The 13,141-nt window shown below is 38.2% G+C and overlaps 1 protein-coding gene across 2 annotated transcripts in view; it reads right to left on the bottom strand.

Moving 5' to 3' along the window:
• LOC100770826 (charged multivesicular body protein 3) overlaps positions 1-13,141 on the bottom strand; it is a 43,333-nt gene that overhangs the window by 11,537 nt on the left and 18,655 nt on the right. For both annotated transcript variants that reach the window (XM_027429530.2, XM_035448789.1), the window contains exon 3: positions 9,391-9,570. In XM_027429530.2, coding sequence (XP_027285331.1) covers positions 9,391-9,570 — 180 coding nt within the window. The remainder of the gene's footprint in view (positions 1-9,390; positions 9,571-13,141) is intronic.

Below are 13,141 nucleotides of genomic sequence, written 5' to 3'. Positions count from 1 at the left end.
CATTTGTGTTGCTTCCACCCTTTGGCTACTATGAATCACTAGGAACATGATCATACACGTATCTGTTTGAGCTTCTGCTTCCAATTCTCAGCTACACACCCAGAAGCAGAATTGCCAGATCTTATGGTAATTCTGCTCCTGCCCCACCTCTGAACCTCTTCCATAATTCTTGCCCCCAATCAAAACATGCTCATCATCTGTCTTTTTCTGCAAGCAGCTGTCAGAAAGCTGTTGCTTGCCAAGTATCTAAGCACGACAATATATTAATAGCTGACAAGGTTTAACATCACCCACCGGGGGACAACTACATTTTAATAGGAGAACATCTTAAGGAAAGAAAAAACTCACTTCAGAACAGTCATAGGCTGGGGCTGGATGCAGGACACTGGAGCCAAGACTGTTTTTACTCCTAGAACAGAGACTTCCCTTTGCTTCCTTCTTGAGTTCCATCCTGTTACCCCTCAGCTGTATTAAATCTCCCAACATACAACTCTCCACCGCAGCCACTGATGTCATGGAGCTAGCCCAGTCAGTCCCACGTGGAAACTTCCTGTCGTAAGCACGTTCTTCTGAGTTCTGAGCATCCTTCATTAATGGCTCTGCAGTTTTGCCGGGCTCCAAAGCTCACACCACCTCCCTCAAGCTTATTTAATCTTCACTAAGGCCTTTTCACTCTGTATCCAGATTCACCCTTCCATTCCATTCACTGACTCAGATTCTCATTACTTTACATTTCCTCTCAGGCCATAAGACCCCCATCTTTAGCTTTGGACTTCCCTGCACCTGTAGTATGTACTCACAATAGAGTTCTCCGTAATCCCTCAACCGAACTCTGAGAACTCTGATTTCATGCTTTCTTTCCAGGCCCACTTTCCAACTTTCTCCTTAGTGTACTCCTGTCAAACTGTCTCCTGAACACAGCCTTAAATATTTCAGCTGTCTTTGTGCACTTGATCCTTCCACTCAAATAACTCCCTCAATCTCCCCAAAATATCTTGCCTCTCAACTCCCACTGCCCTTTCCCTGTACTGTCACTACGACAGGCATCACTTTAAGCTTGTCTTTAAAAACCCATCTCCTAAGAGCTGTAAAAACAATACTCTGCACCTCACTGCCCATTCTTTCCAGACACCTCTGCCTCCTGCTCACTATCCCAACCTCCCAGATCCTGCTTTAGTAACACAAACCCTATTCTTTCTGACCCCAGGGCCTTTACACACATAGTCCTCTCAGTTTGGAATAAGCCCCCACCACACACATACATGCACTCAGCCTTCATCAGGATTCAAAAGACACCTCCTTGATTCTTCCCCTTTACAGCCTTCTAATGTCCATCAGTTTGCAATTATAAATATATATTGATTAGATCAAGCTTATTGTTTTCCTATTAAATATTCAAATCATTTGCTTTCTGTTCTATTACTAAAATAACTGTGCTTATGCCATTCACAATTTTAATCCCAATACCAAAACAAAAAACAGAACAAAAACAAAACAAAACAAAACAAAAAACAAAGAAAGAAAAAGCCAGCAAGATGGCTTCATGTGCAAAGGCATCGACTGACAAACCTGATGACCTGAATTTTTTTCCCTGAGATCCAAATGGCAGGAGAGAATTGACTCCCAAAGTTGTTTTCGGACCTTCATATGTGTGTTGTTCCCACAACACATACACAGTAAATAAATATATGAAAAAGTGAATGTAATAATTGTGGTAGAAGTTGGTGGTGCCAGCCAATGGAGCTGGAGGACCCAGGTGTAGCTTAGCAGTTTAAAGTTTGCTTGTTTGGCCAAAAACTACTAGAGATACGAAGTAAAAGAGGTCCAGATGGAAACAAACAAACAAACCTGTAATCGGGTTCTAGTGTGTTTTACAATGCACATAGGTTTAAGAAAGAAAATGGGTACAGGCCGTTATAGAAAGACAAAAGAAAAAGAAAGAAAAGGAAGGAAGGAAGGATGGAAGGAAGGAAGGTTTAAAATAAAATGAAGTCTTTAAAGAGAGTAAAAGTAATAAAGAATAAGCTACATAAGATGGGAAATACACAGGGAGTCTGGATCCTGTATGTTATTGTGTTGGTTTAGAATTTTTTGATTGCTGAAAAGCAAAGGATAGCTGCTAAGAGACCTAGAATTGAAAGAGGAACTGATGAAATAAACTAGCCTAGATATTTAAGAATGCTTTAACTTTAAAAAAGTCAAAAACATTTATTTGTCAAATGGAAATCAAAAACACTTTGTTTGCACAGGAAACAAGAGGTTATGGGTTCATTCCAGGCTGATATGGATCTGGTTTGATGGGGAGACCTCCTGAAACTTGACAGAGATTATAACTGCTCTTCCCAGGATTTGGTCATTTTCTCACAATTTTTTCTCAGAGACCCTTGGGAATGTCTTCACCCACAGCCAGCAGGAAGTGGTATGGAGAGGACTTATTCCAGAAGAAAAGGGGGTTTGGGTGGTCTTTAGTTATTTTGTGGGTCATGGATGTTTCCTTAGTTTAAGGGGATATAGGAATATAGATATAGGATAGAAAGAACACTATTAATCTCACATTTTTGTTTTGTTTTGTTTTTCAAGACAGGGTTTCTCTGTAGCTTTAGAGCCTGTCCTGGAACTAGCTCTTATGGACCAGGCTTGTCTCAAAATCACAGAGATCCTCCTGTCCCTGCCTCGCTAGTGCTGGGATTAGGGTGTGCATCACCACCACCAGGCTTAATCTCTGATACTTTGCACTGGCATGGATTTTGGAATACCAATACAAATTCAAAGTCAATTTTGTTACACTGTATATGTTTTTACTCTTGTTTAAAGGACTTTTGTATACTGACACAAATTTATTTTTGTTACAACATACTGTATGTATGTTTCTACTCTTGTTTAAGGTATTGAACCTAGGCAGTTGATTTTAAAATGTAAGGTAAATTTCTAGTTTTTGGAAGCTAGTATTATAAACTATTTAAGATAATCAAGAAACATAGGTCAGTAGTCATTTATAACAATCAAAATTGTAGATATGCTACGAATGTTTTCCAGATCATATAGAGATATATTTTAGATAGATAGAAGATCTTCAAACCTTTTAAAAAACATACAGAATATTGCAATTAAAACTTTTTGTTAACTTAAGGCTTTTTATGACAATGAGACACATCTGCTCCTGGCAGCACCAATTTACTTCAGAGATAATGGGCATCAAAGAAACTCCTTATGGAATTTGCTTTCAATGTGACAAGTAACCATTTAGGCAAGAAATTGATTTTGCCTTGCTGCTTGACAGTATTTGTATAAACTGAACATGCAGGACCCACAGAAAAAGACAATTGAACAAGGCAAAGTCCTTCAAAATTCCTGCTTCAAGGAAGAATCTGTCAGACATTCTGCAGGACACAGAGGAAAGTGGCTGACAAACTGCAAATATAGGTGGGACAGTCTTTCAGATTTCCTGCTTCATTGAAAAGTCTGCTGAAGACAGGTACCCCAACATTACAAAGGAAGTTTGGGTGATTGTCCAGGCAGTCAGATGTCTCTATCATTTCTAGAGTTTTTGGAAGTCATTTGCAATGTACTTTTTGTTTACTTAAATATTATATCCTTCTGGTGCCTCTGATGGAGTTGAAGACTAGATAGTTATGGTTGCATTTTCCTTAGATATGATAGAAAAGTTAGGTATAAAACTTTGGATTCACTAAGACAGGATAGATAATGCATTATTTTCTTTGAATATGCTAACTACAAATGGACAGAATACTATAAATTAGTTCTTGATAACTGTTTTTGCTGTATATAGTTTTATTATGTTAAAAGCTAAAACCTTTCTTTTTATTTAGATAAAAATGCGGTAGAATACCATTTTAAGGTGTGTGACTTTTGTTTATGCTGCATTTTGTTAACTCTGAAGCTGTGATTGTTTGCCAGTCCAAAACGCCTGATGGTCCTAATAAAGAGCTGATTGGCCAATAGTGAGGCAGGAGCAAGGATAGGCATGGCAGACAGAGAGGGTAAAGAGAACAAGAGGAGGAGCAAAATTCCACTTCAACTCTGGGACAGAGATTTAGATAACTTCCCTCCATAGCTGTGAATATCCTCGGGCTATGGCTCTCGCAGCATAACCACTGCTTACATGGGAGTTGCAGCTACAGACAGCAGTGCCGTAAAAGGCAGAAACAACTTAAAAAAGAGAATTACAAACAATACCTTTCTTGTTTTTTTGCTATTGTTTAAGGAGAAGAGGACTGAACAGATGGTTCAGCAGTTAAGACCACGTGCTTCTCTTGAAGAGGACCTGGATTTGGTTCCCAACGCCCACAGGACAGCTCATGTTTACTCTAGTTCTAGGGGATCAGATACTCTCCTCTGACCTCCACAGCATCAGGCATGCCATGGTGCACACACATACATCCCGGCAGGCAAAACATTCGTGCATAAAAGAAAAGAAAAGGAGGGAATATAGGAAGAATGAATTTTGCCTTTCAGTCCTTCATGACTAACTTAACTAACTTAACCAACCTAAGACATCTCTTACCCCTCTGTCTCCCACTCCTCACCTATTACTTTCTTATTTATCTATGTTTATTTACTTAAGACAGGGTCTCTCTATGTAGTCCTAGCTGTCCTAGGACTCTATGAGACCAAGCTGACCTAAAAGTCATAGAGATCTTCCTGCCTCTGCCTCCTGAGTGCTGAGATTAAAGGTGTATACTACTAAGGATCTGAATAAAATTATTTTCAAGGGCTGGAGAGATGGCTCAGAGGTTAAGAGCATTGGCTGTTCTTCCAGAGGACCTGGGTTCAATTCCCAGCACCCACATGATGGCTCACAACCACCCAAAATGAGATCTGGTACCCTCCCTCTTCTAGCCTGGAGGGATACATGCAGACAGAATACTGTATACATAATAAACAAATAAATATTTTAAAAATTATCTTCAAAATAAAAACATATACATACATACATACATATATACATACATACATACATGGGCAGTGGTGGCAAGCAGAGCTCTGAATGAGGCCAGCCTGGTCTACATAGCAAGTTCCAGGATAACCAGGGCTTTTACACAGAGAAACACTATCTTGAAGAAAGGAAAGAGAGAGGAAGGGAAGAGGAGGGGAGAGGAGGGAGGAGAGGGGAGAGAAAAGGAGAGGAGAGGGAAGGGAAGGAATGAAATTAAAAGATCAGTCTGAAAAATCCAACAAATGACTAAAATCGCTTGCTTTCATAAGCAAAGACAGTGAAAAGGAAACACACAAGAATTGAAGGGTTCAAGTCCTGGAAAAGCAATAAGCACCAAGGAATAGCTGTATAACTCTTCCCTTTAGAAACCCATGGGAGAACAGATGCAATAGGATCTTAGATTCCCAGAGAGAATACAGGAACTAAGTGAGAACACAAGCCAAGTAAAACCAGACAAGAAATGTATTTTTAATGTGAATGACAGATATCTACCAATCTATCAGGCTATTTACTCTAGCTCTGCAGAGACTTAAAATCTATCATAATAAAGAACTAAAAAAGAAAACAATTCACAAAGACTCAACATAGTACTTACTAGAACAAGTGAAGCTCTTCTTCCTTTAATGAAGCCCCTCAGTTTGGAGCATCCTTTCCTGTGTTGGTCCACTTACACTCACTCACTCACATAAACACACTACATTTACCCTCAGGGTGTATGCTGTACATATTGCCCACAGCCTTGCTTTCCTATGATGGCATCCTTAGCATCCTCTTGTTGGCTGAGAACTACATTAAGCTTGAATATGCCATAATTTATCAACTCAATTCCCTCATTGAAGAAAGACAAAATGTCCCCTATTTCTAATGCCTTTTCACTGTTGCTGTTAATTATCTACATTTTACTAATTGGATAAATTTTTCTGATGTTTAGAAATATGTACAGTTACAAAATGCAAAACAAATGAACATCAAAAGAATTCAAAAATCAAACAAATTCACATTAACAACATAAATTTTATTTGGTGCCTCACTTAAATATTAATTTACAGGTGGATGCTATTGTTGGAAAACCATGTGTCTGTACAAGTATTGAATGTCTGACAACACTTTTACTCAATTAGATTACTGAAAATTCTTGCATTCAATGGGACTTACTTGACAAGGATATTTACACAGCAGATTTGACTCTAATTTTTTCTAATTATTATTCTGAAATAGGGTCTTACATGTAGGGCTGGCTATCCTGGAATTGGCTATATAGACCAGGTGGCTTCCAACTGAGATCCACCTGCCTCTGACTCTGAAGTGCAGGGATTAAAGGTGTGAACTGTCATGTCTTGCCTGGACTTAGCTCTTTTCACATTACACTGCCATGATTAAATTTGGCACCAAGTCAGAAATGTAAATAAGGAAGTTACAATCTCATGAAAGTAAATTATTATAACATGACCCATAGACACATATGTCAAGTTTATGATTCTCAAAGAAAAGTCACAAGAAAAATATATATTATTTGACTCCTTAGGAAAATCTGCCAGAAGAAAATGGCTGGCTTTGCTGGGAGTGGTGGTGAATGCATCTGATCCCAGCACTTGGGAGGCAGAGGCAGACAGATCTCTGTGAGTTCAAGGCAAGCCTAATCTACACGCTGAGTTCAAGAATAGCCAGAGCTACCCTGTGAAACCCTGTCTTAAAAAAAAAAAAAAAAAAAAAAAAAACAATAAAATAAAACAACAAAAAAAGAGAAAGTGGCTGGACATTTTTCCATTTCAGCTTCTTGCATTTTAAACATAATTTCTTCTAGTGCTTTTGAGAATTTATTTTTTAATTTTTAATGTTTGATCTACTCAGAAATTATTTTAGTAAAACAAAGTATAGATTCCTAAAGTAGACTCAAATGCAGAATATAATTTCCTAATTTTCTGAGTCAAAATTCAAAGTAAGAGGTTTCATAAGCTATTTCTATGTATAAGAGTCTATTAGCTGCCAAGTATCAGAATTTCTAAGATGACACACTTTATGTGCACAATAGGCAAAAATACACTTGAAAACCAGAAGCAAATATACTGAATTGAAGCAAAAGAAAGACAGTTCTGGAGAGTGAGGCAGGAAAATCATGAGTTCCAGGCCAGGCTAAGCTTTACAATAAGACCCTGTCTCAAAAATAACCACCACTAATAAGAACCCCAGCCCCTCAGCAAAATGATGCATTCCAAAATAAACCTAAAGAGTTTTGACATAACAAGTCAAAGAAGAGATCAAGATTCCAAAGCTATTCAAGATTGCAACCTTTAGTAATACAGGAATAATACGGTACTACTGAGAAATCTTATAAATGCCTAAAAACAAGCAGCCAGTGTGTATGAGAAGTAACTACAATAAAAATAGGCAGTGAAGGTGCCTGAGCCTGGAAGAGTCATGCAAGCCTCGCCTGGAAGCAGTCAGTACAGAATACTTAGACCCACACATGCTAGATAAGGGATCTAGACTGAGGCATCATGCCATCTGCACGTGCTGAGGGGCTTCCTGAGATTCGGAGTTCTAAGATCAAAACTGGGAAGTGGGAGAGAGGAAGAAAAAGGGGAAAAAAGTTATAAAAACTAGTTGGAAAAAAATAAACTAATAAATACAGATGGTTCAGTGATTAAGAGCATCTGCTGCTCTAGAAGAGGACACAATCACAGTTCCCAACAACTACACCATTTGGCTGACAACCAGCACTAGGGGGATCCAATGCCCTCTTCTGGCCTTTGCTAGCACCCAGAAGCATGTGCATTGACATATACATGAATAAACATAAAATGAAATAAAAGGGATGGAGAGATATGGCTCAGTGGTTAAGAGTGCTGGTTGCACTTCTTGAGAACCTGGGTTCAAGTCTCAGTACATACATGGCAGCTAGCAATCATATATACTCCAGTTCCACTGGATCTGATGCCCTCTTCTGCAGGTACTGCACACAAATGGTATACTGACAAACATAAAGGCAATACACTCATACACATAAAGGAAAATATTTAAAAAGTATTATTAAAAAGTAAATATTTAAAAAGTAATATAATAAAAGTCTCTAAAAGTGAACTAATAAAGGATTCTGCTACTCATTGAATATTAAGAGTATATATGAAAAACAACTACATACCATAGGGAAACAGTCACTAGCACTTGAACATGCTTGTGGGTGTGCTCTTCATAGATATTACACAACCAGACACTTTTCTAAACTAGAGACATACTCATGGGTTAGACAGACAAGGTATCTGGCTCTAATAGGAAGACACAATGTATACATTAAGAATAAATGAATGTTGGGCATGTGACACATGCCTTTAATTCCAGCACTCAGGAAGCAGAAGCAAACGGATCTATATGAGTTCCAGGTCAGCTAGGGCTACATACTGTGATCCAAAAAATGTAAATGACCAAAAAAGGACTGGAGACATAGCTCAGTGGTATATCACTTGCCTAGGAAGTACAAGGCTCTATGTTCAATTCCTAGAACTCTAAAAATTAAAAAAAAATTTAAATAACCAAACAAGTTAATTTCATTAGAAATTAATACTTAAAAGAGTTATAAGAGAGGCAGACTAAGCCAGGCTTGGCAGCACATACATGCCTTTAATCTCACACTTGAGAGGCAGAGGCACGCGTATCTCTGATTTGGGGACAACCTGGTCTACAAAGTAAGTTCAGGAGAGCCCGGACTGTTACACAGGAAAAAAAGAAAAAAGAAAGAAAGGAAGAAAGGAAGGAAGGAAGGAAGGAAGGAAGGAAGGAAGGAAGGAAGAGAATTATAAAGAAATTAAAGGCACTGTCATGCTATGTTGATAGAAGCTTTAGAAAAAGGATTTACTGTATGCCTAACATGTGAACTGAGACCTGTAGGTCAAGGACCAATCATTTCAAGAGATGGGGGCAGTGTGTACTTGCAGAGAGATCACCAAAAGTAAAGGTTCTAAGATAAGAATAAGCCCATCCAGTTCCAAGAACAGAAAGAGCAGTACGGATGGATGGAGAGAAGAAAGAAGACAAGGAAGAGATGAGGTCAGAGCACATGGGACCTCCAATATCAAATTGAGAATCTCATTTTAGTCAAATACAATGAGAAGAGGCATGGTATGTTAAATACAATACTCACAAGCACACGTTCATCTTACAAAGAGTATTAAGTGTCAGGTGGAATATGGACTGCAGCTGAACACTTAATATATTCTGACTTCTAAACAAAGATGTCTATGTAGAGTCTATCATTATTTCAAAAACATTGGCAAAAATGAGGAACAAACTAATAGTGACAATTATAAATTACATAGTTAGGACAATGTACAAAGTAAAAACCAGACTTGAGCCTATTCTTCCTATGCAAGGAAACCAGTGTAGATAGTAACAATGACAGCAGCATTATTAGGGGATGTAAGATACCTGGGCCTTACCAAGCTGGTTCTTCATCCCCATGAGCACAGAGTTCATGTGCGCTTTGGATGCATAGAGCTTGCTCACAGCCTTCCTTGACCTGATCATCTCCTTGGCCAGAACCACACAGACATCCTTTTGGCCCTTCTTGGCTGCATCTTTCACAGACCGTTTTACTTTCTCTTCTTCTCTTTGGATATCTAAATTTAGAACAGAACATCAAAAACCATGGGTAGACGCTGGAGAGATGTTTCTGCAGTTAAGTATTTGCTTCTCAATCCTGAAACCAGAGTTCAGATCCTAGGACCCACAGCAGGGTGCTCAGAATGCCTCTAACTTGAGCTCCAAGGAATCTGACACCCTTTTTGGAGTCTTTGGATGCCCACACACATATACATACATACAAACAAACAAACACACAAGGGAGGAAGGGCAAATCAGGTTTGGTAGCACTCAAACTTTTTTTTATAATCTAAATGTATCTGTAAGTAGAAAATTATCACAGGATATAAATAATGTATGAGTATTTATTATTTTCTTGAACAAGACTAACATAGTTTGACAATGAACCTATCTATACTAAGGAGCTTCAGATTGCATTGTACATGCATCCCAGAGCTAATTCTCACAATGAGTATGCAGCTTTCTGACAAGTATGGGAGTACAACCTCTAAACAGTAATTGCTATAACGGGAAAATCTGAACATATTAGAGCACTGTATCAGCATCAACTAGAGTTTAGACAAGCTTTTGAATTTTAAGACTATGGTAAAATACAAGTTACAATTTACCATGCTAACCATTCCCAACTGTACAATTAAATAATGATCTGGACCAGCAGATGTTCCTTTTCTACACACGTGGGCCTCAGGCTATTATTGGCTGGGTCAAGCGTGCATTCCTAGTTTTGAGAAGGAACTCTGTTCTTTTTCTGTACTATCAGGGCCTCTGAGAAAGCCTCAGCTCATGAGTCCAGCTCTCAACACATTCATATGGCTGGCTGTACAACCACCACTACATTCCATCCTTAGACACAAAATCTACATCCATTAACTCCCCATTCTCCCCTCTTTCCAGTCCCTGGCAAGTAGCATTCCACTGTCTTATAAAGTGACTATTTTTAGTTACCTTGTAGACGGAGTTTCTGTTTTGCCTGGTATCAGAGCTGTTTGGCCCCAAATAAACACAGAGATTACAAACTGTTTAGCCGATGGCTAGGCTTCTTATTGGCTAGCTCTCTCTTAATTATTAACCCATTTTTATTAAATGATGTATTGCCACATGGTCTTATCTTACCAGAGAATGCTCCAGCACGTTACTCTTTCATCGGCTACATGGCACCTCCCTGGCAGCTTCTTTTTGTTCTCTCCCCAGAATTCTCCTTGTCTTGTAGCCCTGCCTATACTACCTGCCTCACTACTGGTCAATCAGTGTTTTAGTCATCAACTGCATGCATGCATGCATGCATACATACATACATACATACATACATACATACATATATATATATATCCCCATAACCTTTTGAATGTGGAATAGAGCAACATTGGTACTTTTCTGATTTTACTTAACATATGTTCTCTTTATCCACAATATAGCATGTAACTATTTTCTGTTGTGTAACATACTTATTATTTTTAGTCTTGTCAGCTAGTATGACTAATTCTGTCAGGGATATTTATTTACAAATATCTCTTCAAGACCCTGCCTTTAGTTGTTTGTGAATATACCCAAAAGAAGAATTGTGGAGGCATATGATAATTCTTTGAGGGATGGGGAGCACAGGGTCTCTACATAGACTGACCTCAAACTCCCATAGATCACAATTGCTTGGATTAAAAGTGTATGCTACCATGCCAGACCTGATAGTCCTGTTTTTAATTTCCTCAGGAGCTACTCTACACTTTCCAAAGTGGTTGCACTGTTTTATGTTCCTATTAATGGTATACAAGAGTCCTAATTTCACCAAATCCTTGCCAACACATGCCCTTTTCTGTTTGTTTTGTTTTGTTTGGGGTGGTTGTTTTTTGTTTTGTTTTTGCTTTTGGTAACAGTTACCTGTTAGGTACAAAGTAGTAAGTATCTCATTGTGGCTGCCTTACAGTTCCTTAATGACTAATGATCTTGAGTGGTTTCTCACTGGTATAGTCTTCTTGAAGAAATGTCTCTTCAAAGACTTTCCCTATTTTTGAATAGTTTTGAGCTTCAGGCGTTCTCTGTATACTCTTATTAGAGATATATGACTTACAAATATTTTCTCCCATTATACAAGGTACTTTGCATTTTTATTTATTTTTGTTGTTGCTGTTTGAGACAGGGTCTCTCTACATAGTCCTGGCTGTTCTGGAACTCACTATGTACACAGGTCACAGGAGCTCTCCTGGTTTTGTTGTCTTTTTTTTTTTTTTTTTTTTTTTTTTGGTAGTGGAGTTTGGACAGTTTGTGTTATTATCTTCAATTTCTTTGATCTCCCTTTTTATAGTGTCTAATTTGCTGTTGTGCATTTAGTCAAGTTTCCCTTTACTTTACGAGTTACACTTTCTTTTCCACATCTTCTATTTAGGTCATTTTATTTATGGCTTTGCTTTAAATTCTGTAGCATATTTACTATCCTTTTTTCCTCAATTGCTTTTTTGTGGTCTATTTTTATTGTTTAATTTTTTATTTTACTCATGTGGATCAGTTTTTCTACTTCCCTGCAGTGGGCATTTCACTGGATTCTTGTCACTGAAAATGCCTCACTGTTGGGTGTCATAACTTTGTAGTCCTTTAAAAAGCACTAAGTTTTATTTTGACTGGCAACTAAGTCACTTGCAGATAAACTTCAAGACCTGTTCATAAGCTTTCCTCATATGATGCATTTATTCTTACCTTAATACTAAATGTGGCCCTTCTCCAACCTATATTGAATATTCCCAGATTTTAACAAAGTTTCTTTACAGTCTTCGCTAACAACCTTTCTTAAATGTGGGAATTGTTCAGCTTAAAACTCCCTGGTAGTTGTTCTGTTCCCATTAATCATTCTTTGTCTAGCCTCTACAAATATCAGTATAATGATATCTTGTTTGTGCTTTAACAAATAAAGCTTTCGTGAAAATCAGAGGGCGGTGCTAGCCACTAGTTAGCCACAAAGTTCTGGAGGTCTGTACAGACAAACAGGAAGTGATATGGCTGGGTGGAGAGAAGAAGTGATAAGGCAATAGGAGTCAGGAGCTCAGTCTCTTTTCGGCTGGGAAGTTGAGGAGGTAGGTGTGGCTATGGCTTGCTCCTTTGTCTCTCTGATCTCTCAGCATTTCTCCCTACATCTGACTCTGGGTTTTTATTATTAAAACCTATTAGAACTTGTGCTACATATCTCTCTAAGTAAGCACAGATCAGTGTTCAGCCAAACCCAGATCCCAAGGAGATATCTGGAGTTCTTTCCCTGGTTATATTCCTTTTCTCTATTTCTCTGCATCACATATTTTAGCCTTGCTCACCCCTAACATCCAAGTCTTCAACTCAATGAGACCACCATGCTCTTTCTGAAATCCTTCCCATATGCCACATTTAAAAAAGTATTCCTAGACAGAAAATCAAGAGTATGAATTGTTCTATTTCTGTTTCATGTCTTAATACACATCGTCATCTGTCCAGTGTGGGAAGTGGTTGTTTCATAGCTGCCTTGTTCAAACTTTCATTTACAATTGAAGTCGAAGTGTAAGATCAAAATCAATTATTGAAGCTGGGAATAGAATTCTCATCCCTAATTCTTTTTTAAAGTTGTGATAC

Source organism: Cricetulus griseus, chromosome 8 (genome assembly GCF_003668045.3).
Source record: "Cricetulus griseus strain 17A/GY chromosome 8, alternate assembly CriGri-PICRH-1.0, whole genome shotgun sequence".
Taxonomy (NCBI): domain Eukaryota; kingdom Metazoa; phylum Chordata; class Mammalia; order Rodentia; family Cricetidae; genus Cricetulus; species Cricetulus griseus.
The sequence above is the reverse complement of the archived record's forward strand: the minus strand, read 5'-3'. Positions and strand labels throughout refer to the sequence as shown.